This window comes from Schistocerca cancellata, chromosome 3 (genome assembly GCF_023864275.1).
Source record: "Schistocerca cancellata isolate TAMUIC-IGC-003103 chromosome 3, iqSchCanc2.1, whole genome shotgun sequence".
NCBI lineage: Eukaryota > Metazoa > Arthropoda > Insecta > Orthoptera > Acrididae > Schistocerca > Schistocerca cancellata.
In genome coordinates this window covers 416818007-416840753 of record NC_064628.1, presented here as the reverse complement: position 1 = coordinate 416840753, position 22747 = coordinate 416818007, and the positions used below count along the sequence as shown (strand labels likewise).

Below are 22747 nucleotides of genomic sequence, written 5' to 3'. Positions count from 1 at the left end.
ACAACATGAGGTTTCGGTTAACTTCATCTGACCATCTCATCCTCTGTCTTTGTTTTCCCTCTAGAATGGTTGCAGGAAGCATACCTGCAAAACACCTATATTTGGATTTAAATCATTTTCCCTGTGCCCAGCAGTGTCGTTACCATTGTGGGCGGGCATAGGGTTCAAGCGTCGTCCCCGACCATGACAGCGCTTGTCCGAGGCTTCATTAGTTCTGTCCTGAACCAACTAATCACACTAAAAAGTGGGTTAGCCCTATTAGTGGTTTGTTCTTTCGTCGCCTTTTACGACTGGCAGAACATACTGGAGGCCTATTCTTTTTCCGGGCCTTATTATCATCATTATCGTCTATATTGACACTTATTATGAAGCCCAAGATAATGGCGATATATAGTTGAAGAAATTTCAAAGTTGTTTACTGAGATGAGAGCTCTGTCGTATAATGAATCATCAGACAGACGTCTGACAGCTGTTAAGCTGCACGTAGTATTTCCTGGTATTATTAATCGAAATTTGTTAGCACTTGGTTGCGGTAACAACGTTATAAAAAACAAAATTGGGGAGCTGCAAGCCAAAAGCAATGTGGTACATCATCTCTGCTATCGTGTCAAAATGGTTCAAAAGGATCTGATCACTATGGGACTTAACATCTGAGGTCGTCAGTCCCCTAGAACTTAGAACTACTTAAACCTAACTAACCTAAGGTCATCACACACATCCATGCCCGAGGTAGGATACGAACCTGCGGTTCCAGACTGAAGCGCCTAGAACCGGTCGGCCACAGCGGCCGGCAATTTGGAGAAGAGGTGGAACGTAAATAGATACGTACATACATACATATCTTATATTTTGTGTCTATATCACGACAGGATTCGAGCTAACAAATGGTGCATAGTTACTGTAAACGAGCAATAGACGCCACTAGCGACGCACTACTTACAAACGGTTGTAAGCGTAAGACAATGGATTCTAATAAGAGCTATCATAGTTAAGATTCTACCTGCGATCGGGCTACTTGCAGTGAAAAATATAAGAAATGCCGCAGAAGAGTGGTGATTAGAGAACTAAGAGTAGAAACAGAGCCTATATACGTAGATACGGTAGAACTGGTTGAAACTTACATCAGGTGTTGCGACCCTCAGCACAGTGGACTGTGTAGCGCAGAGACGACCACCTGAAGTAATAGGAGGGCACACGGAGAAGGGAAGTAAATAGGAAAGCTAGTAAGTCGATGGGGCGAAGCTATAACTATCTATTAGGACGACTAGGAGGTGTCGCGAAACCGACTAGCATGGCAGTTCACATGAAACTAACAGTCTTAATCACAAGCTATGGAAGTATATTATGAAACGAAGTAAATGACGGCGAAGGCGCATAAAACGCAAAAAGTATGATATGACAACCATGAAACTGACAATTTACAGGCTGAAAAAAAGTTGGAAAAGTATACTATAAAGCCTTGTGAATAACGCAGAAGGCGAAGCCTCACGTGGTGGTGGTAAGATCGTATGGGACCAAACTGCTGAGGTCATCGGTCCCTAGGCCTACACACAACTTAATCTAACTTTAACTTACGCTAAGGACAACAGACACATCAACGCACGAGTGACGACTCGAACCTCCAACGGGAAGAGCCGCACAAACCGTGGCAAGGTGTCGCGCCGCCTAAAGTCGTGTAAAACGTAGGAGGTGTAACAAGATAGACTAATGGCAGAAATAGAACACATTATAACGAGAAAGCCAATTTGATTTTATCCATACTGGATGAGAGGTCGTGGTTGTGAATGTCAATGTTAAAAAAATATAGGCTCAACCACTTCTTTATAGTGTAAAACACTAAGATTGAGGCGTGTCGGAAGTCAAGCTTCCATCATCAGAATAATAAAAAGTAAAAGAACCTGTTAAAACTCGCTAAAATGGAACATGCACCAGGCACAATAAAATTGATAATAAAATTAAAACATCGTGGCTGCTTCCCTTGTTGCAGCCGTGTCTTCCTAGGTGCATCTCCACATAGTCGTCAAAATATAAAAACCTCTATAATGGTGTCGCCTATGGTGTTCAACATTTAACCACATGGCTCTCTCCTCTATCGTCGTATACCGCCCGTGCGTCTTCGTTGATACCTCACACCACATAGCCAAACACGACACTGAAACGCGAGTGAGCTCACCGCGCAAGTAAACAAGGAAGTCACAGAGATGTCTATACAAACAGATAACGTATACATGTTCCAAGGACCTCATGAAATGATGGTATCCTGCCAATTGCTAAAAATGTAGTTACTAAAAGAAACCAGTGAAATGTTTGAAAAAGTTATTTGTATCACCAGTTAGCTGTACATTCAGTGTGTTTTGATTATCCACGCTATGTACCGTAATTTCCAGTTGTTCTAGTAGATCCAGCTTTTTTCTTTTGTCCTGTCTATGTAAAATAACGAGATCCTGATATATTACAAACATGGGGTGTCCCGTTTCCCAAATATGCGTGGCTACAGCTGACTTTTCGAAATTATTAAGCCGGAAAGCATCGCTATGTTCTTTGTAACGTACTTTAAAGGACCTACCAGTTTGGCCTACATAACTTGCCTTGCACGTGTTACACTGAATTTTATAAACCCCAGCTCTCTCATATAAACAGGTTTTACACTATAAACAAGTGGTTGAGCCGATATATTTTTTAACATTGACAAGAAAGCCACTTTTTTCACGTCAGGACATATAAAAACTGTATACAACACTAAGAAACCTTCCCAAGTACTAAGAAAATGTCATGTAGTGAAAAGAAAAGTTAGGTGAGTTGCATCAAATCTACAACCAAACATAATGCAATAACATTCCAAAGCCAGGAAAGAGAAGCTATGAAGGTGGACGCTGCTTAAAAAAAAGTATTCAGGAGGGCCAGATGTTTGAGTGAGGTTTGTTCATTCACAGTATGCAACGGGTTGTGGTTGGTGCTGCGGGGTATTTCGATTTACTCAAGATTATTCAATACACCGCCTTCAGGCTGCAGATGTAGAATGCTGCAGCTCATGTTTATGTCCGATACAGGGTGGTCACTAATTTTTAGGTGGTTGATCAAGGCTGATTTTGAGTTGTCGAATTCCTGATGCTCTCAAAAATGTGCGTTAAAGGAACGATCGGTCTCTGTACAGATATGTCGGCAGTCCCTACACTGAATCTCATCAATACCTGACTAAGCGTAGCGATTGCACTCTCTGGTTTCGTGATGTTTCAGTTGGAGTCAAACTTTACTGGGAGCGTAGAAAGCAGGTGTAATCCTGGCTTTTCTAAGCCATTTACCGATCACATCAGATGTGATACCCAGATACGGGAGACTGCAACGAATTTGTACGAGACAGTCTGTGCTGAAGGGTACTAAAGTAATCTGAACACTGGACTCGCATTCGGGAGGAAGACGGTTCATTCCCGCATCCGGCCATCCTGATTTAGGTTTTCCGTGATTTCCCTAAATCGCTCCAGGTAAATGCCGGGATGGTTCCTTTGAAAGGGCACGGCCGACTTCCTTCCCGTTTTTCCCTAATCCGATGAGACCGATGACCTTGCTGTCTGGTCTCTTACCCCAAACAACCCACCCCAAGTAATCTGATAACGGTTCTTAGGTGGGACTTCCAACTGAATTTATTGGAGGAGTGATTCAATAAGATTCTCTTGACATCCGTTAGAATGCACAATAAATCTAATTGTATTAAGCTCACGCTGTTGGTCTTCTGAAAATGGCACGCGACTGATACATTGCATGGAGAGCAGCCGTTTTATGCTGTTCCGAGTGATTTGAGGAATAATAAATGATACAACTAACCTATTAAAGTGGACTTCATTTTTTTCGTAGGGTTATTTACAGATCCAAAAATGGGAATGTGAAGCCATTATGGTGTTACAAAGAGAACTCAAGTTTAGGATGCGTTTTATTAAAATCTTGTTGAAAGAGTTGTACTTGGGCATCGGCTCCCTTGTACAAGAGTATAATGCTTCAACTATTCTCTTTGAAGGTGCTGAGGATGGATGGAAAAGAACCAGATGTTCGATACAGTTAATGTAAATGTAAGCAGGTACGCTTGCAGAAGGGGACACCATAACCAGCGCGTCGATTTGTCTGTTACTATGTTAATAAAGGAGAAATAATTATTATCCATCACGATTCAAAGCAATGTCAGGAATTTGTTAATTATTTGCGGGTCTCAGTAGGAAGCTGACATAGGTTGGATACAACGATATGAGTCACGTCTTTAATAGGGATATTTGGGAGCATGTTTGCAATATACAAGCTTACCAAGTTAGTGTCATTGTTTATGTTTACCTGTGTAAGGTGTTTAATGAGGCCGACTCTGTTTTTGATAGTATAATCAATGTGAAAACTATATTGTTTACTAAGGATAGTTTCAGTCCATTGGTTAGCCTGTAATCTATGAGTCAGTAGCACAAATAATAAAAGAATAAGGCTTATGAACCGTCACTACACCTCTGAACGTCCTAGGGAAATTTTTCCGTGGGATTGAAAGGACACGACGCATTAAAGTGGAAGGAAGAACACTTTATGCTTTCTGAAAATGATCAGCTTCATACAAAACTACAAACGTACAGCCATTGACTGCAGCCACAATAGTGGCCTGATTTTCTTGACGTTTCTTACTAACAACGCGCAGAAACCATCCTGCGAGATAATAAAGTCCACTATAAAAAAATTGCGGAAGGAAACACCAACTAGTTGTATTATTCACTATTCTTCAGATCATTGCAAACAGCATAAAATCGCTGCTCTCCGTGCAGTGCTTCATCGTGTCAGTCACGTTCCGCTTTCTGAACGAGACTACCAGCGTGAGATGGATACGATCAGATTTACTGGTGATCAACCAGATGATGTTGATTCATTCATCCAAGAAATACAATTAAAAGTCCCACCTAATAACCGTTATCAGAATACTTTATTACTCTTTCGCACAGACAAACTTGTAAAAAACTCATTTGAGGGTCCCGCATCTGTTAGGATCAGTAAATAGGTTAGGAAAGCAGGGATTGAAACCCCTTTCTACGCCTCCAGTAATGTTGGACTCCAACTGAAACATCACGAAACCAGAGAGCGCAATCGTTACGCTTAGTCAGATAATGATCAGATACAGCGTAGAGATTGCCGATGTACACTATGTGATCAAAAGTATCCGGACACCCCCAAAGACATACGTTTTTCATATTAGGTGCATTGTGCTACCACCTGCTGCCAGGTACTCGGTATCAGCGACCTCAATAGTCATTAACCATCGTGAGAGAGCAGAATGCTGCACTCCACAAAGCTCACGGACTTTGAACGTGGTCAAGTGATGGGGTGTCACTTGTGTCATACGTCTGTAAACGAGATTTCCACACTCCTAAACATCCCTAGGTCCACTGTTTCCTCTGTGATACAGAAGTGGAAACGTGAAGGGACACGTACAGCACAAAAGCGTACGAGCCGACCTTGTCTGTTGACTGACAGAGAACGCCGACAGTTGAAGACGGTCATAATGTGTAATAGGCAGACGTCTATCCAGACCATGATACAGGAATTCCGAACTGCATCAGGATCCACTGCAAGTACCATGACAGTTACGCGGGAGGTGAGAAAACTTGGATTTCATGGTCGAGCGACTGTTCATAAGCCACACATCACGCCAGTAAATGCCAAATGACGCCTCGCTTGGTGTAAGGAACGTAAACAATGGAAGATTGAACAATGAAAAAACGTTGTGTGGAGCGACGAATCACGATACACAATGTAGAGACCCGATGGCAGGGTGTGGGTATGGCGAATGCCCGGTGAAAATCAACTGCCAGCGAGTGTAGTGCCAACAGTAAAATTCGGAGGCGGTGGTGTTGTGGTGTGGTTGTGTTTTTCATGGATGGCACTGTCACAGCGCAGGACTACATTGATGTTTTAAGCACCTTCTTGCTTCCCAATGTTGAAGAGCAATTCGGGGATGGCGATTCCATCTTTCAACACGATCGAGCAGCTGTTCATAATGTACGGCCTGTGGCGGAGAGGCTGCACGACAGTAACATCCTTGTAGTGGGCTGACCTGCACAGAATCCTGACCTGAATCCTATAGAACGCCTTTGGGATGTTCCGGAACGCCGACTTCGTGCCAGGACTCCTCAGTGCAGCACTCCGTGAAAAATGGGCAGCCATTCCCCAGAAAACCTTCCAGCACCTGATTGAACGTATGCCTGCGAGAGTGGAAGCTGTCATCAAGGCTAAGGGTGGGCCAACACCATGCTGAATTCCAGCATTACCGATGCAGGGCGCCACGAACTTGTAAGACATTTTCAGCCAGGTGTCAGGATACATTTGATCACATAACCTATCTGTACAGGCTAGACAGGTTGTGCCTTTAAAGTACGTTTGAGAGAGCATCTGGACCTTAAAACCTCAAAATCAGCCTTAACCAATGGCATAAAAATAATGGCCACTCTTTTCCAGACATCAACGTGGTCTGCAGCATTCTACATCTTCTGCCTGAAGACGGTGTCCTGAATATTCTTGAGGAAATCGAAGTAATCTGCAGCACCAACCACGACCCGTTGCATACTTTGAATTAACAAACCTCGCTTAAACACATGACCCTACTCAATAATTAATCTTTTTCGAAACAGGGTCCAGCTTCATCCCTTCTCTTTTCTGGCTTCGGATAATTGTTCCATTACGTTCGGTTGTAGACTTACTGCATCTCAACTAAATGTTTATTTACTAAGTGTCTTGTTCTCAGTACTTGGGAAGAGGTCTTAGAATTGTTCACTGTATTTGCATGTATGGACTTGAAAAAACGAGGTTTCTTATTGAAAGTGTTTTATTGAGTCCGTTAGTCTATCGTATTATACTTTCTACGTTTTATGTGTCTTCGGAGTTATTCACCTTAATTTACAGTATGCTGTTTCAACTTTGCATTTTTAACCTGCTCAGTTGGATGATTGTCGTATTATACCTTTCTACATTTTATGCTCTTTCGTCGTCATTCACAACATTTCAAAGTACACTTTCTTAATTTGTACGGAAGACTGACAAATTCATGTGAACCGGACTAGACACTTTCGCTTGCTAACCTTCCTAATAGATGGTAACAGCTTCGCCGCATCGACTTAGTGGCTGACCTATTGCTTCCTTTCTCTTTGTTCGCTATTCCGTGACCTGCTATTGCTTGTGATGGCCTCATATGCTCTATCCAGTCCCGCCGCGCTTGGGTTCGCAACACGAGACGTAAGTTTCAACCTGTTATTCTGTCTCGTATGCCCCTCTGTTTCCATTCTTGGTTCCCCGATCGTCACTGTTATGCGACATTTCTTCTATTTTTCACTGCAACTAGTCCGACCACAGGTAGAGTTTTAGATACGGTATCTCTTATTAGTATCAGTTTTCTTATCGTTAGAAAAATTTATAAATAATTCTTCTTTAGCGTCACGTCTTTCTTGTTTTCTGTAACATTACAAGTGATGAAGGGCATCTGTTTCCTCGAAAGTAGTCGCGATACTGGAAAATAAGAGTGTTACAACTGAAACTGTTTACCTCCGTATTAACTATGTATTATTTTATTTGAAAATACACCTTTTACTTGAGTGTTTGGTATATCTTCTGTTTCAGGTTGGGAGACTTGTTGGTGGGTATCTGGAGGCAGTGGCCCATACTGAAGCTGGATACTACACACCCAAATACTGTCTGCTGCATCGCTGCTCCCATTGACGCCTATGACGAGAAGCCGTGTCAGGATCAATAGTTCGTTTGTGTTAAGAACTAGATACACAACACGTAGAAAAAAGTGTACAATTAATTAAAATATCTGTTTCGTTCATTATGCTTTCTGCAGTAGAGCATTTCAGACGAACGTGTTGTTTTAAATCAGTTTACCACGCCTAACGCACTTTCTGAATGTCTTTTAAAATGAACACTTCCTTTATGCGTGAACTGACTCTCGGAAATGATAGAAGGGCTTCTCTATGAGCAAGAGTCTAATGTGCAAGCGTCGTTGTTGTGTCGTGTTACAGTACAAATGATCAATATTTTTGTGTTCTGAGGATAGTACTGTGAATACTGAACTCCACAACACTTAATTAATCTTGGCACGCACTGGTAACAGAGGTGCAGGAACACTGGACGACAAGTTGGCGTATAATGGGGACGAGAGGTGACTGGTGTATAAGCACGCAAAACGACAGTGTAGATCGCTTTCCCTGCAGAGAGAACCTCCCACCTGTTGAGTAAAGTACTCCAAAGTGCAACGTGGGCCATGGCGCTGCCGTCGCTGATGTTCCCTATGCTGGAGAACACGACTCTGGAGGAGCTGCAGTGCCTGCTGGCGGAAGCCACGGGGGCAGAGCTGGAAGCGGCGGTGTCGGGGGCCAGCTGCCCCCGAGCCTGGGACAGCGTCACCTGCTGGCCAACCTCGCCGGCCGACACTCTCGTGCTGATGCCCTGCTTCTCGGAGCTCAACGGTATGCCGTATGACACCAGCCGTAAGTACTCTGAACATTTATCGACTAATCGTAAGGTCAACGGACGAACTGTTAGTCACACACGTAATAGAGAACGTCAGTAACTTTGGGGATCTTTAGATCGCGTAGAACTGGTGGTAGACTATCGTGTGATCCTCCACCACTGGTAAAGACTCAGGTGACAAAGGTCGCGGGATAGCGATATGCACATACACAGATGGCGGCAGTATTGCAGACACAAGGTATAAAAACGTAGTGCATTGGTGGAGCTGTCATTTGTATTCACGTATTTCATGTCAAAAGATTTTCTGCGTTGTTATGGCCGCATAATGTAATTAACAGATTTTGAACGCAGTGTGGTAGTTGAAGCTATGCCAGTGGGATATTTCACTTCTGAAATCGCTAGGGATTTTAATATTCCTTGTTCCACAGTGTCAAGAGTGTATTGAGAATACCAAATTTCAGGCATTAACTTTCACCACGGACAAGGCAATGGACGACGGCCTTGACTTAACGACCGAGAGCAGCGGCGTTTGCATAGAGTTGTCGGTTCTAGCAGACAAGCAACACTCCGTGAAACAACTGCAGAAAGCAATGTCTACGTACAACGAACGTATCAGTTAGGACACTGCGGCTAAATTTGGCGTTAATGGGCGTGGTGGCAGACGAGCGACGCCAGTTCCTTTGCTAACATCTGATGGCCCGCGACCATATCGGCTGGACGCTAGGCAATCGTGACCTGATCAGATGAGTTCTGATTTCAGTCGGCAAAATCTGATAGTGGGGTTCGAGTGTAACGCATACCCCACGAAGCCATGGATCCAAACTGTCAACAAGGCACCGTGCAAGGTGGTAGTGGCTCCACAATGGTGTGAGCCCTATTTACGTGGAACTGACGGAGTGCACTGGTCCAAATGAATTGACCAGTTACTGGAAATGGTTATCTTCGGCTACTTGGAAACCATTTTCTGCCATTCAAGGACTCCGGCTCCCAAAAGACTGACTGAATGTGTATGGATGGCAATGCGCGATGTCACAGGACCACAATTGTCGGCGATATGTTTCTGGACATTTCAAGCGACTGATTTGGCTACCCTGATCGCTTGAAATCAGTCCCACCCTATATTTATGGGACACAATCGAGAAGTCAGTTCGTCCAAAAAATACTACACCGGCAACATTTTTTCAATTATGGTCGACTGTAGAGGCATCACGCCTCAATATTTCGGCAGAGGACTTCCAACGAATTGCTTAGTCCATGCCTCGTCTAGTTGATACACTACACCGGACGAAAGGTGGTCCGACACGATATTAGGAGGTATCCCACGTCTTTTGTGGCCTTAGTGTGAGGTGTATGCTGGGGGGAGAGGGGGGGAGGGGGCGAAGGGGTCTATCCCATTTCAAACAAGACGGAAAATGAGAATGTTGGCCTTTTTTTTTAATCATTAACATTATTACAAAATAAAACAACTTATTTGTCAAATTAAAATTCGGTAAAGTTTGTGCTTGTTTTTCGAACAACACAGTTTGTAGGTATTATATCATCGAAATCAGACCGCGGTAAAAAATACATCGTAGGCAACCCGATCAGGCTGAACGCCTTAGAAACACTGTCGAGCGAGTGCAGCAAGGTGGAGGTACCCTGCTGTTTTTGGGTGGCATTATGTGTAGCCGATATACGCCGCTGGTGGTCATGGAAGGTGCCGTAACAGCTGTATGATACGCGAATGTCCAAAATTTATTGCAGAATCCAAGTAGTCTTTCTCCTCTCTCATTCCTACCGTAAGTCCATATTCTCTCTTAATCCTTTCGTCTGCTCCTTCCCCTACAAACACATCTCAATCCGCCACGACTGTTAGATTTTCATCTCTCTTTACATACTGAATTCCTAGTTCAATGTCCTCATAAACTTTCTCTATCTCTTCACCTTCTGCTTGCATTATGTGTAGCCGATAAACGCCGCGGGTGGTCATGGAAGGTGCCGTAACGGCTGTATGATACGTGAATGTCGTCCTCAGACCGATAGCGCAACCATATTGGCCGCATATTGGCGAAGCATTATTTTTCATGGATGACAATTCGCCCCCCATCGTGCACATGTTGTGAATGATTTCATTCAGGATAACGACAAATTGGAAAATGGAAATTTTTTGCAAGGTCAGATGGGACCAAAATGCTGAGGTCATCGTACCCGGAGCTAAGGACGACACATGCACACACACACACACACACACACACACACATGCCCGAGGGAGAACTCGAACCTCCGACGGAGAGAGCCGCAGGATAACGACATCGCTCGAGTAGAGTAGCCAGCATGTTCTCCAGACATGAACCCTATCGTACATGCCTGGGATGGATTGAAAAGGGATGTTTATGGACAACGTGACCTGCCAACCACTCTGAGGGATCTACGCCGAATTGCCGTTGAGGAGTGGGACAATCTGGTCCAACAGCGGCTTGATAAACTTGTGGGTAGTGTGCCATGATGAATACAGGCATGCATCAATGGAAGAGGACGTGCTACTGGGTATTAGAGGTGCCGTTGTGTACAGAATTCTGGAGAACCACCCCTGAATGTCTCGCTGTATGGTGGTACAACATGCAATGTGTAATTTTCATGAGCAATAAATAGGGCGGAAATGATGTTTACGTTGATCTGCATTCAATTTTGTGTACAGGTTCCGGAACTCTCGGAACCGAGGTGATACAAAACCTTTCCCTGATGTGTGCATATAAAGCAAAATATTTAAATAAAAAGGGAACTGAATATAGAATTGTATAGATTGTGTTGGTACGTATGCTGTTAGATCTTAAATTTAATGTAATTTTCATCTTGTTTCAGGTTTTATGATAAATACAATTTGAAATGTAATCAAAATTGTCATATTTTTCAGCATTTGATTTAAAAACAATATTGGTATCCATTTTTACGATATCTTTAGTACACAGCTGTACAAGAAAGGGAAAGTAAATACAAACAGTGGCAAAACTCGCTGAGGTACGCAATCTACGCAACACAAATGTGTGAGGCCTCTTCCCACTTTGAGTGGCAGACGGAAGCCCATAGCAGACTAAGATCAGCGCAGCCGTTTAGACAAGGGCCTCCATTAAATTCTCTCCGCGAAATGTAAGTTGGCGGCAGTAAAATTGTACTGCAGTCAGCCTAAAATGCTGGTTCTCTAAATTTCCTCAGTAGCAATTCACGAAAAGAACGCCTCCTTTCCTCCAGAGACTCCCACCCGAGTTCCTGAAGCATTTCCGTAACACTCGCGTGATGATCAAACCTACCAGTAACAAATCTAGCAGCCCTGCTCAAGAACTACAAGAGGAGGAGGTATACACGCAAAAGGCTGGGAGATGGCGGGAAAATTCCACAACGGTCAGTAAGAGATTCAGACATTGGATTGTAAGGCGTAACCAGGAGCAGATACGGACACATTTCACAATTTAGTAGTGATGAAGAGTAGGCTGAAATTTAAGAAACTGATTGGGAAGAACTGATACGCAGCGTTATATCTGGGTATAGTTACTGCGATAATGAATAGGTTATTATGCACTCCATTCGGAGAGGAATGGGCATCTTTAAAAAGGCAATCAGAGAAGCTGGAAATAAAAACCAGGTACGATGAAAGTAACTGCGAAAAAACCTCGGGAAACGTAAGAAATACGTCAGCTGACTGACGAAAGAGCGAAGTGCAATAATATTCAGGGAAATTAAGGAATACAGAAATAAAAGTCACTTACCAATGAAATAAACAGGAAGTACAGGGAAGCTAAGGAGAAATCACTACATGAAAAATATGAAGAAATCGATAAGGAAATGACTGTCGGAAGGACTGCCTCAGCATATAAAAAATCAAAGCAAACTTCAGTGAAATTAAATTGAATGGTGGTAACATTAAGAGTGTAGTGGGAATTCCACTGTTAAATGCAGCAGAGAGCGTGGATAGGTCAAAAGAGTGCATCGAAGGTCTTTATGAGGGGAGAACTTGTCCGATATCGTGACAAGAAGAATAAGCGGAGTCGACAGGAAATGGATTTGGGATTCATTGTTAGAATCAAAATTTAAAAGGTACTTGGCTGACTTAAGATAAAATGAGGCAGAAGGGATGAATTACATGGCATCGGATTTTCCATTATGAGTATGGGAAATGCCAACAAAACGACTATTCTCGTTGGTTTGTAGAATGTATGAAACAGGTGACGTACCATCAGACTTTCGTAAAAATATCTTTCACACAATTTCGAAGATAGCAAGGGCTGGTAAATGTGAAAACTATCGCACAATCAGCTTTACAGCTCATGTATTCAATTTGCTGACATGAATAATGTACAGAAGAATCGAAAAGAAAATCGAGGCTCTGTTAGATGAAGATCAGTTTTGCTTTAGGAAACCTAAAGGCACCGGAGAGGTGATTGATAATGGTAACAAGACTGAAAGAAAGTGAAGACACTTTCAGGGGATTTGTTGACCTAGAAAAAACGTTTGACAGTGCGAATTGGAGCAAAATATTCGAAATTCTGAGAACAAATTGGGAAGCAATCGGGAAGGGCGAATGGTACACAATATGTACAAGAACCGAAAAGGAACAGCAGTACTGGAAGACCAAGAACGAAGTGCACAGCTTAGAAAAGGGTGTGAGACAGGGATGTAGTGTTTCACCACGATTGTTCTGTCCATACATCGAAAGAGCAATTATTGAAATATAAGAAAGGTTCCACAATGGAGTTAAATTTCAAGGTTAATAGATATCAATGATTAGATTCACTGTTGACATTCCTATCCTCAGTGAAAGTGAAGAAAAACTGTAGGACCTGTTGAATGAAATGAACAATCTAATGAGTACAGAATATGGATCCGAAGTCAATCGACGAAAGATGCAAGTAATTGGTTGTAGCAGAATCGAGAACAGCGAGAAACTTAAAATTAAAATTTGAGCTTAACGTTTAGAATAAGTTAAGGTGTTCTGCGATCTAGGAAGCAAAATACACTCCTGGAAATTGAAATAAGAACACCGTGAATTCATTGTCCCAGGAAGGGGAAACTTTATTGACACATTCCTGGGGTCAGATACATCACATGATCACACTGACAGAACCACAGGCACATAGACACAGGCAACAGAGCATGCACAATGTCGGCACTAGTACAGTGTATATCCACCTTTCGCAGCAATGCAGGCTGCTATTCTCCCATGGAGACGATCGTAGAGATGCTGGATGTAGTCCTGTGGAACGGCTTGCCATGCCATTTCCACCTGGCGCCTCAGTTGGACCAGCGTTCGTGCTGGACGTGCAGACCGCGTGAGACGGCGCTTCATCCAGTCCCAAACATGCTCAATGGGGGACAGATCCGGAGATCTTGCTGGCCAGGGTAGTTGACTTACACCTTCTAGAGCACGTTGGGTGGCACGGGATACATGCGGACGTGCATTGTCCTGTTGGAACAGCAAGTTCCCTTGCCGGTCTAGGAGTGGTAGAACGATGGGTTCGATGACGGTTTGGATGTACCGTGCACTATTCAGTGTCCCCTCGACGATCACCAGTGGTGTACGTCCAGTGTAGGAGATCGCTCCCCACACCATGATGCCGGGTGTTGGCCCTGTGTGCCTCGGTCGTATGCAGTCCTGATTGTGGCGCTCACCTGCACAGCGCCAAACACGCATACGACCATCATTGGCACCAAGGCAGAAGCAACTCTCATCGCTGAAGACGACACGTCTCCATTCGTCCCTCCATTCACGCCTGTCGCGACACCACTGGAGGCGGGCTGCACGATGTTGGGGCGTGAGCGGAAGACGGCCTAACGGTGTGCGGGACCGTAGCCCAGCTTCATGGAGACGGTTGCGAATGGTCCTCGCCGATACCCCAGGAGCAACAGTGTCCCTAATTTGCTGGGAAGTGGCGGTGCGGTCCCCTACGGCACTGCGTAGGATCCTACGGTCTTGGCGTGCATCCGTGCGTCGCTGCGGTCCGGTCCCAGGTCGACGGGCACGTGCACCTTCCGCCGACCACTGGCGACAACATCGATGTACTGTGGAGACCTCACGCCCCACGTGTTGAGCAATTCGGCGGTACGTCCACCCGGCCTCCCGCATGCCCACTATACGCCCTCGCTCAAAGTCCGTCAACTGCACATACGGTTCACGTCCACGCTGTCGCGGCATGCTACCAGTGTTAAAGACTGCGATGGAGCTCGGTATGCCACGGCAAACTGGCTGACACTGACGGCGGCGGTGCACAAATGCTGCGCAGCTAGCGCCATTCGACGGCCAACACCGCGGTTCCCGGTGAGTCCGCTGTGCCGTGCGTGTGATCATTGCTTGTACAGCCCTCTCGCAGTGTCCGGAGCAAGTATGGTGGGTCTGACACACCGGTGTCAATGTGTTCTTTTTTCCATTTCCAGGAGTGTAGGTCGCGACAGATGGAGAAATGAGGGCATAAAAAGCAGACTAGCACAGACAGAAAGAGCAGTCCTGGCTAAGATAATTCTACTAGTATCAAACATAGGCCTTAATTATAGGAAGGAAGTTCTGACAATGTTCGTTTCGAACACAGTATTGTATGGTAGTGAAACAACGAATGTGGGAAAACCGGAGCAGAAGAGAATATGAGATTCTGAGATGTGGTGTTACAGAAGAGTATCGAAAATAATGGTAAGGAATGAGAAGATCATGCGAAGAATTGGCGGGGAAAGGAGTGTGTGAAAACACTGACAAGAAAAAGGGACAGGATGATAGAACCTCTGTTAGGACATTAGTGACTAGATTAGATTACTACTTGTTCTGTAGATCATGAATACGACACTTCGTAATGATGTGGAACGTGTCAGGTTAATAAAAGGTGTATATACAAGGTATTACATTACACAAAATATTACGTGACACTTAATATTTTTTGTGGGGGTTGGAGAAATTATCCACTTACTATATCCTAAAATTTATCTAATGAGTAGGAGTTGCCATTAAGAAATTCTTTTGATTTTCTTTTAAATGCTGTATGGCTATCTGTCGGACTTTTGATGCTATTAGGTAAGTGACCAAAGACTTTTGTGGGAGCATAATTTACCCCCTTCTGAGCGAAAGTTGAGTAGTGAAGATCATCCTTTTTCCTAGTGTTGTAGCCGGCCGCGGTGGTCTAGCGGATCTGGCGCTGCAGTCCAGAACTGCGGGACTGCTACGGTCGCAGGTTCGAATCCTGCCCCGGGCATGGATGTGTGTGATGTCCTTAGGTTAGTTAGGTTTAAGTAGTTCTAAGTTCTAGGGGACTTATGACCTCAGAAGTTGAGTCCCATAGTGCTCAGGGCCATTTGAACCTAGTGTTGTAGCCTTGTACACTGCTATTACTTTTGAATGCGTTCGGATTGTTAATAACAAATTTCATAAGTGAACATATATATTGTGAGGCTGCAGTGAAGATCTCTTTAAATAAGTGTCTGCAGGATGATCTTGGATGAGCTCCAGCAATTATTCTGATTGCACGCTTTTGTGCAATGAACACTCTTTTATTCAATGATGAGTTACCCCAGAATATGATGCCATACGAAATCAGAGAATGAAAATAGCCGTGGTAAGCTTATAAAAATTACACAGGCCGAAGAATGCTTGCAACTGTTTTTTATTTGTCGGCATTGCACACTCCGCTATCGCCGCAATTTTCTCCGGGTCAGGTTGTATTCCATTTGCTGAGGCAATATGGCCTTAGATTTGTATGCTCTCTCGTCCGAACTGTGACTTATCTAAGTTGACTGTTACACCTGCCTTCTCAAAAACATCCAGTAGTCTGTTCAGAACGTCATTATGGTCCTCCCACGACTTTTCCGCAATTAATATGTCATCCACGTAAATTGTCACTCGCTGTTTCAAATTATCAGGTAAAATGCTATTTAATCCCCTTATAAAAGCAGCTGATGAGACGTTTAGTCCGAACGGGAGACGCCGGAATTGGAAACAATTTCCGTAACACAGGAACGCTGTATATAATCTGCAAGATGGGTGTAGCACGATTTGCCAAAAACTCGAACGGAGGTCGACAGATGATAGTACCTTTACCCCGTGGAAACGTTGTAAGAGTTCCTCAAGGATATAAGGCCTGTCCGTTTCCGACATAATAATTGTGTTTATCTGTCTCGAGCCTAGCACCAAACGAACTGAGTTGTCTCGTTTTGGTACGACAAGCAAGGGTGAGTTGTACGAGCTTACTGCCCGGTCAATTATTCCTTGTTCTAACATCTTGTTTATTTCCTTCTCCACCTGGGCTTTATACGCCACGGGAATAGGGTATGGTCTAACAGAAAACTTCTGATGGTCACGTACTATGAATTGGCAAGTAAAACCCTTAAATGCCCTCGGAGTCTCAGAAAATACCCATTCATAATTCCTAAGTAGGCAATACAATTTCTCCTTTTCCCTGTCCGTGGTTCTGACACCCGCGATGCTCTTTCTCAGTGCATCAGCAAAAACAACATCTTTCCCCTGCTCACCAGACATAGAGCACGACTCACTTACATAGTTTACGAGTAGCTCCAGTCTGGGTTGCGACTCGGTTTGAGCTTGAAATTTTAGGCAACTAATTTCTGACTCGGCACGTAATATGCATTCATCAAATACTAAATTAATTGGCTGATCCCCAACTTGAACTGTCATTACTCCTCCACCCATGTCAATTACTGAATGGTGGGCATTCATGAAGTCATTTCCTAAAATCATAGCCACATACAGCATTGGGAGCACAAAGAAGTTGTACTCAAACTCTCTTTCCTGGCAGGTAAAATTAAGCCGAGTCTGCCTTCGGATTTCTACGCTCTTACCGCAGATTGCACCCTTCACCTTTATTCATCGCACTTGAAAAACGGGCCAAGTCCCAGTCCCTTCGCATTTTTGAAATGCTGCCTCGCTCACTATCGAGAAAGGGCTTCCAGTGTCAATGACACACTTAAAACATATTTCGTTTACTGCAACTGTCACGACTGGATTTATTCCCGAAATTTTAGCACTCGTTGTTTCTTGCAACAAATCCTCTCTAATATCTTCCCTCCCTATATACGTTTGCACTCCTTTGCCATGTCGCTCATTTGTTCCGATTGGGCGACTTCTGCGCTGATCGTTTGCCATTGCCGGTTTTGTTCATTTCCATTTGCTGAATTATGTCTAGGGTTAGCCGGCCGAATTTCATCATGAGGTGCTCCGCCTACAGTCCTATTCCCACCGTGTTCACCGTAGTATCGATTCTGGTTGCCGTAACTGTTGCGTTCACGATCCTGTCCACGTCCTCGATCATTTCCGTTGTTCCACCTGTGTTCGCGACTGTTACCCCAGTTTCTATACGTCCGGTCCCGATTATTGTTCCGTTCGCGTCGCGACGACCAGTCACGCCGTTGATTAGTACTACGGCCACGACTGTGATCGCGCTACTGTGCCCCGTAATAACTTTGTGCCTGATTAGGCTGGCATTCTCCTGTATTGTATTCCAACTCTTGGAGAAGTGTCTTAAACGTTTCCACGTCCTTTTTGCATAGTCCCGCAAGAATGACGTGGCGCAAGTGCATCGGCAATTTGGTGATGCATATCCTAATTAGTTCCGCAGGCCCATATGGATGGTATAAAAATTGATTTGCGTGCAGCATGTGGTCGAATAGGCGTTCTGGGCTGCCTAAACCAGACTGTTTCAAATTTGGCAGCATAATTATGCCATGCTTGACCCTATCTTGTGCCGATTCCGACCAATAGGCGGACAGAAAGGCTTGTCGAAACTCCCGAGTGGAGTTGCAGTGACGCGCTGCCGACCTCATGCGAATCGCCGGTTCGCCTTCCAAATAGCCACACATATATTCTATCTTATGTGAACTTGCCCAGTCAGGGGAGAAGACAAAGCTCAAATTGCTCGAGCCATGCTCGTGGATGTATTCCTTTTTGCGAATTTCTAAATATCTCAAACTTTCTCACCGTAAGGAAATGTTTAAAATCAAATCCCCGCATTTCCTCCCAGCGAGGCCCTTGAATGTTTCTATTTTTCTCATGTCTGCCCCTCAAAATACATTCTTCCCTGTCGTCAAAATCTCCCTCGTGGTCGGAGTCCCTCTCTGCACTGTTCGTACGGCTATTTTTAGTGCTATTGGCGAGTTCAGAATCACATGCCATGCGGTTTTCCAGATGCGCCACGCGTTCTTGTAATTCGCCTGTTACAGCTTTGTGCCGCCTGTTCACTTCGAACTGTCCCTTCTGAAATCTAAGAAGCGAACGCACTTCATCGGTCTCTGCGACCGCTACCGGTGTAGTATTGTTCTCGCTTTCCGTCACCTTCATCGTGCCTACGATGTCCGCTAATGCCGCAATCTTATCATGTATTTGTCTGTTGTCCTCCGCCCCAGTCTGCTTCAATTGTTCTACTTGCTCTTCGAGTGCGTGTATCGCTTGACTGTTGCCCGCTACTGTGTTGCTAATGGACGCTGGACAATGCGTTTCCGCCTCCTGGACCCTCGAGAGTACCTGCTGGCGTCCCCTTTGGCATTCTTCTCTCAGCGCTTGGAAATTGCTAAGTAGCTATTCTTCACTCTCTTTCGATTCTGCATCGCGACTCCGCTTGCCCTGTTCTAAGGCTTGCAGATGGTCTTCGATTTGTTCAAATGTACGGCCTAATTCTTTCATAATATCGCTTTTTATTTCACTTTCCAGATTGTTTATTCTTTGTGAGATGTCATCGGACACTCTCTGCATCGACTTGTCGACTTTATTTGTCTGCTGGATTAGTTTTTCGTCTATTTGTTCGCCTAGCTCGCGGATCGATTTTTCAGATTTCTGCGTCATTTGTTCGCCTAGCTCACGGATCGATTTTTCAGATTTCTCTGTCATTTGTTCGCCTAGCTCTCGAATCGATTTTTCAGATGATTCTTTCTGTTCTCGGAACGATTTTTCTGATTTCTCTGCGTTTTCTTTATTTTGTTGCAATAAGGCTTTCATGAGTTCTTCCAAATCAATTTGCTTAGTAGGAGGCAAATTAATTTCTGGCTCTGCTGTGAGCCCGTTCGTCCTGTTCTGCATTTCGTCTGAAGTATTTCCCATTGCATTTTCGGAACCGTCCGACGCGTTAATATTCGATATCAGATTACCCCCTTGGTCCATGTTGCTTAAGTTGTTTGACCGCCTACTTTTAGCTTGTTTACGTGTCTGCATTAGTTAAATTTATACCGGGTACGCAACACACTAATCAGAATGAACGCATCCCCCAAAAATTACGACAGTCACACGAAAGGTACCCAACCTAGTACGCACTTTTTCACACGCAAAACAAATTTATATCTTTGATCGAAGTCAGTGCAATTTACAAGCGAGAAAAAAAACACATACATATAAAACAAACAAATGTAGAAAACAAAACAAGACAAACAACAAAACGCCGCTCAACAACGCCGTGAATATTTTGAAAGTCTGTTCAGAAACAACGCAGAAGTTGTTTGAGCATTGTAGGGAAAAAAAATTAAGATTATACAACGCTCGCAATCTAACATTTCAGAGATTCCAGAGTCTAGCGGAATCACAGAACAGGGTCGTCATGTGTAACGTTGTTGCTTTAATTTCTTCTGAAAGCGGTGCTGATAGACAATAAAAGCGGGTTAAAAGCTGTGAGCTGTCTGGGGAAGTTAACCTTGCATTACTGAGCAACTGTTTCACCAGGTATCCAGTCTAGCTTACCAAATTCCCAACCAGAATAACATTAATTATAATCTTTTAATAGTCATATGACAACTGGTGATATATATATAGTTTAGTTATGAATCAATATATATATATAAGAGAATTTAAATAAAAAGAAATAAATCAGTTTATATTTGGAAATTTATTTTAACATTGATCATTGAAATTTCAGCATATTAAACTGGTGCCTTATTTAGGATTGTGAAAATGTGAGTTTGTAATCTTACAGAACACATCAAATATGGAGCCAAGATTGAGAGACTGCATACAACACTGCATTCATAAAATAACACACGAAGAACGTTGAAGCATATGCAAGAGGAAATTAACCACTACCAACCGATTCAATTTTCACCCAAAGAAGTTACGTTCGTAGCACAATCCTGTCCGTCATGTAATTACCACACACTGGTATACTAAATTCATACTAACTCTCTGTGAAATCTTCCCGAAAAGAATAGCTGAGGGCTACTTTGATGATTTCACCACATGCTTCACATGGTCAACTTGGTTTACACAAATAGTGTAACTCCACAATAATTTTGATAATTAAAATAAATTAGATCGAAAAGCAATTTACAAAAGAAAAACTTCGAACTAGTTACTAATGTCTTACTATTAACCTGATGGGTCAAACAATTGTAGAAGCACGTGGTACTTGTCTCACAAAGTACACCCCACGTGGGTTGAACAAAAAGAAAAGTTACTGTATTGAAAAATATTGTCAAGACGAGGCATTATAATCTCACGCACATTCGCATTTAAGATTGATGATCTTAGTTAGTTACTGATCAACACGTGGTTTCACTTTACTCACAAAGTAGTGACAAAGCAACTACTGGAAGATATTCTGAACTGTACACTCGAATCACACTGCGTTGCAATTTAAGATAACATTAGATATTTTAGAGCTAAACCTGACATAAAGGTGATTAAATTTTCAGTTAGGCTGAACTCAAGAAATCCATTGTCCTACGGACTTAGCAGACACGTGCTTAGCCGGAGATCTTACCATTTCAGACGCTCGCCTCGGACAGACTGCCCTGTTCCCTTCCTGAGGGTGGCTCACAAATACAAACGGAAGTGGCCAGAGGGGCAGCTTCCTATACCAACATGACAAGGGATGGACAGGACCACACTAAGAATAGAAACCTCTCTGCTTTTAGAAAGCGTAGCTACCTGTTCCGACGTTGGTCCTACTGTTCTCTAGCAGACAGGCTTGTCTGCTACCATCCAGCACGCAACTAGAAATACATTTGCTCATTCATCCTCTCACACAGAAGGGAAGGGGGATGACAGTATCTTATCATATACAGTATATAAAAGAAAGCGGATGTAGGTTCCGTATGAGACTGTGTGACATGAATTACATATAAACAGTGTTTTAAAGTGTAGTAGTGTGACAGATCGTTCTTGTTTATGTGTAAAAGTAACACGTTCCACTACTCAGTCTTCTCTCAGATAGTCAGAAACGCCACAGTAAATTTAGAAGAGGAATTTATGTCGTAAATGACAACAGATTTAAGAAATTAGCATGAAAGGAATCCAACAGAGACCTTTCACCCATTTGAGGAGAATGACGTTCATGGTATTAGAGGGAGATGTAGAGGGTAAAAACTGTAGATGCAGCAAATAATTGAGGACATAGGTTTCAACTGCTAATGTAGGATGAAAAGGTCAGTTCAGCATGGTAATGCAGTATCGGCTGCATCAAACCTGTCAGAAGACTGATGACTAGATAGCGGATTATATGCATCATAAAAACCTCAAAATATACATGCAAATATGCATGAAAAATACTTAAAAATGCAAAAAAAGTGTCGAAATATGCAAGATCAAATAATAAGAAAACATGGTAGTTACTGGGTGAACTATATCAATTACGAGGAAGAGTACCGGCCAGGCTAAAAATTGGTACATTTAGAACGCTGATGTCATTTTCTGAGTACTTTATGGTTCATGTTAGGAAGGGGGCATTTCTGGGATTATTTTCTAAAAACTTGCAAATGGGGACGCATACCGTCTTTCAAGAATTGTTCCTTCTTTGCTTTTGTTGTCGGTAACAAGCAGATGGGATGCGAGTGAGTCGCAGCGAAACAGTCGATATGTACAGGACCAACTTCGCGATACGCCGCCTGCAGAGTGGCACGCTCAAAAACTCGGTAATATTTTATTTAAAAAAACAACATAAAATCTTGAATTTTTCTGAATGTCATTAACTTTGGACCAAAGCATAATTTACAATTTATTTTACATTTTTCTACTGTAGTGGACATAAACGACCAAGTACTGTTCCAAATGTTCGGGATTAATATTGTGTCTTCGATCATTCAAAACATTTTTATAAGCAGAGGCGTACCGTTTTACAGCAACTGAGGTAACTGGGCAGTATTTGAATTAGGGTGCAATGTTTGCACTTATTGTTTCTGGTAATAGTTCACCCATCCCATTAATAAAACTATCAATTTGGCACCAGGGTTCAAAGCCTGGGTTAATGCTTAAAACGTTTACAAACTTTTCTTTAAGTTTCTTGGGAATACCTCCGGCAATGAGGAGTTCACTAGAATAGTTTTA

At 43.3% G+C, this 22747-nt stretch overlaps 1 protein-coding gene across 3 annotated transcripts in view; it reads left to right on the top strand.

Annotated features, from left to right (window-relative positions):
- LOC126175163 (diuretic hormone receptor-like) overlaps nucleotides 1-22747 on the top strand; it is a 586395-nt gene that overhangs the window by 316651 nt on the left and 246997 nt on the right. For all 3 annotated transcript variants that reach the window (XM_049921750.1, XM_049921748.1, XM_049921749.1), the window contains exon 3: nucleotides 7630-8498. In XM_049921750.1, the coding sequence (XP_049777707.1) occupies nucleotides 8273-8498 (226 nt within the window). In that variant the 5' untranslated portion in view covers nucleotides 7630-8272. The remainder of the gene's footprint in view (nucleotides 1-7629; nucleotides 8499-22747) is intronic.